The 3,716-nt window shown below is 52.8% G+C and overlaps 1 protein-coding gene across 1 annotated transcript; it reads left to right on the forward strand.

Annotated features, from left to right (window-relative positions):
* Nucleotides 1-1,410: 1,410 nt before the first annotated feature.
* Nucleotides 1,411-3,058, forward strand: LOC117800931 (solute carrier family 15 member 1-like; the record flags this gene model as incomplete). The annotated part of the gene is made up of 4 exons (XM_034653487.1): nucleotides 1,411-1,628; nucleotides 2,320-2,336; nucleotides 2,737-2,818; nucleotides 2,917-3,058. Coding segments are annotated over exons 1-4 (305 nt in total), but the record flags the coding sequence as incomplete, so codon positions are not given.
* Nucleotides 3,059-3,716: the final 658 nt, after the last annotated feature.

Below are 3,716 nucleotides of genomic sequence, written 5' to 3' on the forward strand. Positions count from 1 at the left end.
GGGAAGGAGAGTTGTGTGAGGAAGGCCTACTGCAGAGGAGCTGCGATTGTCCCTTGAGGGTGTAGCAGTCTGAGGTGATGTTCTGGGGAGGAGGCAGGGAGAGGAAAGCCCTGACCCTCTGGCCTCCTACCAGGGCTCCCCACTGGCCAAACCGTGTGGGGGATCAGGAAGACAGGGAGACGGCGATGAGACGCATGAGGCTAGAGCCTGGACGGCAGAGCCAGGATCGGAACGTTGGACTCAATGACGGATATGACTGGTCCTTTGGAATGCCTGTTCATTCACCAGGCATTTGATTTCCACGCCGTGGAAGCACGTTGTGAGGTGCCGAGGACCCTGCGGTAGCAGCACCTTCCCCGCGCCAGGCCCGGGCAGGGAGCTCCACACATCGAACTCTAAACAACAGTCCTGTGAGGGGCATGGCGTTGTCACCCTCTGACAGGTGGGCTGTCTGGAGGGAAGCGGGGCTCGCCCGAGGTCACAGCTAGAAAGCAACAGGAGTGGCATTCGATCACACGTCTGCCCCCAAGCTCACATGCTCCACCTGTTGCCTCTCAGAGCAGCCCCTTCCCCCAAGGAAGTCTGGGGAGAAGACCAGGCTATTCGTGTTGAAGAATCTCCTTCCGGAACTTTATAGATGGCAGGAGTGGGGACTGGAGCCCGGGAGGCCAGGACAGGTTATTTCCTGCCTTAGGACAAGGACTGAAATAGCACCACTGCTCTTGAGAAAGCAAAAGTGAGACCTTGTGGTGTGAGGCCGGGGGCCACGCTGAGCTGGAGGAGTGCCCAGGCCCACAGCACAGTGTGACCAGAATCAGGAAGCAAGGCCCCAGCCCACGAGGGGGGTGGCTGGGGGCCTCGACCACCACGTGGCTCTGGGCCAAGGGCAGAGTTCCTCAAGCAGAGTTGCAGTCTTGTTTCATGCGGGCTGGGGCTCAGGGCCGGCACATAGTGAGAATAGGAGGTGACAGGCCAGCTTCCGTATCTGCTTCCTGCTCTGGACGGCGGGCACGGAGTGTCTCTGCGGTGCTCGGGGCCAGGGAAGTAATACAGCCTACTTACGGAGATCAGTCAGGCAACTGGACATCACAGCCTGCGGGTGGTTCCCGGGGGGGTCCCTAAACCAGCAGGGACATCACCATGGGACTTGTGAGAAATGCAGACTCAAGGGGCCTCCCCCCCAAACCCGCAGAGTCAGCGGCTGTGGGGGTGGGGTTCAGCCACTTGCTCTCATAAGCCATCTGGTGATTCTGAGGCAACCTGATGTTTGAGGACCGTTCTGTAGAGTCACTGATTCGTAATAGAGGCAGGGAGCACTTAAGGGTCCCCCAAAACAAAGGATTCTAAGAGCCAGGCAGTGGGCGGGGGGGCACAGCATGTGACAGCATTGGTAACTATAGGGCAGCGCACTGGGACAGGGAGCTGTGCCTCGAGACAGGGTATGGGTTGGCCCTCGTCAAAATTCAGGCGAGACCAGAGCAGGGGCTGGGCCAGTGGGCATGAAGGGAACGCCTAAATCTAGAAGTTCAAATCAACGGCCCTTGGCTTGCACTGGTTCACTTGGATGCTCACCTTTTTTCTTCTTGCTCTTCTAATTCCCTGTTCTGACAATAAGGCCCTGCTATGTGGTAGGTACTGGAAAAGGTGTTGGGAATGGGGAGATGGACACCCCTAGAGGGGAGGAAAAATATCGATCATTGCACTCTGGGAGCACAGGGAGGCAGACAGGGCTTTGTGAAGGTCATGCTGAGGCAAGGTCGGCGACAGGTGTAGGAAGGGGCCGGGGCATTCCTGACACAGGAGTTACAGTCTTGGACATTGAAGGTGCCCAGCGTGCTCCGCAAACTGATAGCTGGGAATCGCGGGAGCCTTCTGTGCGTGGGGAAGGGGCTGGAAGGAAGGCTGTCACAGGTAAGGGGAAAGGTGGTTGAATCCTCACTGTGTTAGGCACCCCGAAGCATTTCACATTTCCTTCACTGGATCCTCACCAAACCCTGCTGTCCTCGTGAGATCGTTAAGGGCGTGCAAAAATGTTTGGATTTCATCCTGTGGGCAATGAGCAGCCTTTGAAGTGTTTTAAGGAGGAAATGGTTTGGGCACCATCCTTGGAGCCTCTGACTCCCATTCTGACCGCCATGAGAATGGCCTGAGGAGCTAATTAAAAGAAAATCTGATGCCAGGCCCCACTCGCCAGAGAGGGCTGGAACCGTCTGGACAGCACATCTGTCTGCCCTGAGAAGACAGAGGGTCTGAGTGCGGGCTCAGCAAAAAGTATTTTAATTACTTGACTTTAACAGTGGCGTTTTGGTTTTCTTTCAGGGATGTCCAAGTCACGGGTGAGTACAATTTTTCTTCTCTACGTAGCTTCATTTGGCAAACTTCAGTCTGTTCTGCTCCTAAATGTTCACGGCTGTGCTTCGGTCACTTACCAGTTGTCTGTCATCGTGTGAATCAGGGGACAGTCCTGAGTTTCTGTGTGAAATGTCTTCTCTTGAGGAAATGCTAGTATCTAGTTCTTCTCGGACGAACGAGAGAACTAGATGCTTTATTTCATTGTTGTCTCGGTGTGGCTTGTGAGGGAATAAAAAGTTTTGAATTCTCAAGTCCATGTCTGGATAGTCAGTCAGTGACAAGTTTCTAAATACACACCGGCTACTTTTCATGCCATTAGCATTCATGGGGGGACGTGGGCCAGCGAGGAGGACGTTTCAACCCTGCACTGCTTCCTTTTGTCAGGATTGCTTTGGTTATCCCTTGAGCATCTTCTTCATCGTGGTCAATGAGTTCTGTGAAAGATTTTCCTACTATGGAATGAGAGGTAACGATGTTCACCCTCCTCCCCTTGAGTGAAGAGCCTCAGTTACCACAGCTCCTAACTGTGTCTCCCCTCCCACTCCCCTTGCCGTCTGCAAAAAGCACTCCTGATTCTGTACTTCAGACGGTTCATCGGATGGGACGATAACCTGTCCACGGCCATCTACCACACGTTTGTGGCTCTGTGCTACCTGACGCCCATTCTTGGTGCTTTAATCGCTGACTCCTGGCTGGGAAAGTTCAAGTGAGTGTTTACAGCTTCCTTGTGAAGAAATAAGCCCAAAAGGAATGATGAGCTTTGTGGTTTGCAATGTTGGATGGTGGGAACAAAGCACATCAAGCTCTTAGAAGAGCCTGCTAGGCCCTGTTTCGGCTCAGATCATATGCCCAGAGTCTAGCCCAGTGCCTGGCATTGAGCAGTGTGAATGCAGTAGTACTGGTAAGTTCTCCCTCCTCTGAACAGTGATAACATCTTTGTCTTCTCTTGAAATAGTGGCAAGGATACTGTCCATCATTAATCATGTGGGAGGCACAGAGTTAAGGCCTACAGAGCAAAGAAGCTCCTGATGTATGTGCCTGCTGCTTGAAGGCTCACATAGCTTGCTGGACAGAGAGGATGGGGGCCGCTCACCCAGTTCTGTAGGAACAGCTCCCAGACTGTACCCAGTAGACAGTTATCGAGAAGTCCCTAGGACTTAATGAGCAAGGAAGTGGAGGCTATTCTGAGCCAAATTCAGGGACTATCTCAAAAGAATTCAGTACAATACAAGAACAACCAATGGCCCACTCCTGGCCCCATATTGTTACCAGGCACAAGATAGGTCTTACTGTTTAATGATAGATGTTCTCACTTTGGTAGTTAGGTAGAAGAAAACACTGAGTTTTTCAAGTAATTCAAAGGC

This window comes from Ailuropoda melanoleuca, unplaced genomic scaffold, assembly GCF_002007445.2.
Source record: "Ailuropoda melanoleuca isolate Jingjing unplaced genomic scaffold, ASM200744v2 unplaced-scaffold9153, whole genome shotgun sequence".
NCBI classification, from domain to species: domain Eukaryota; kingdom Metazoa; phylum Chordata; class Mammalia; order Carnivora; family Ursidae; genus Ailuropoda; species Ailuropoda melanoleuca.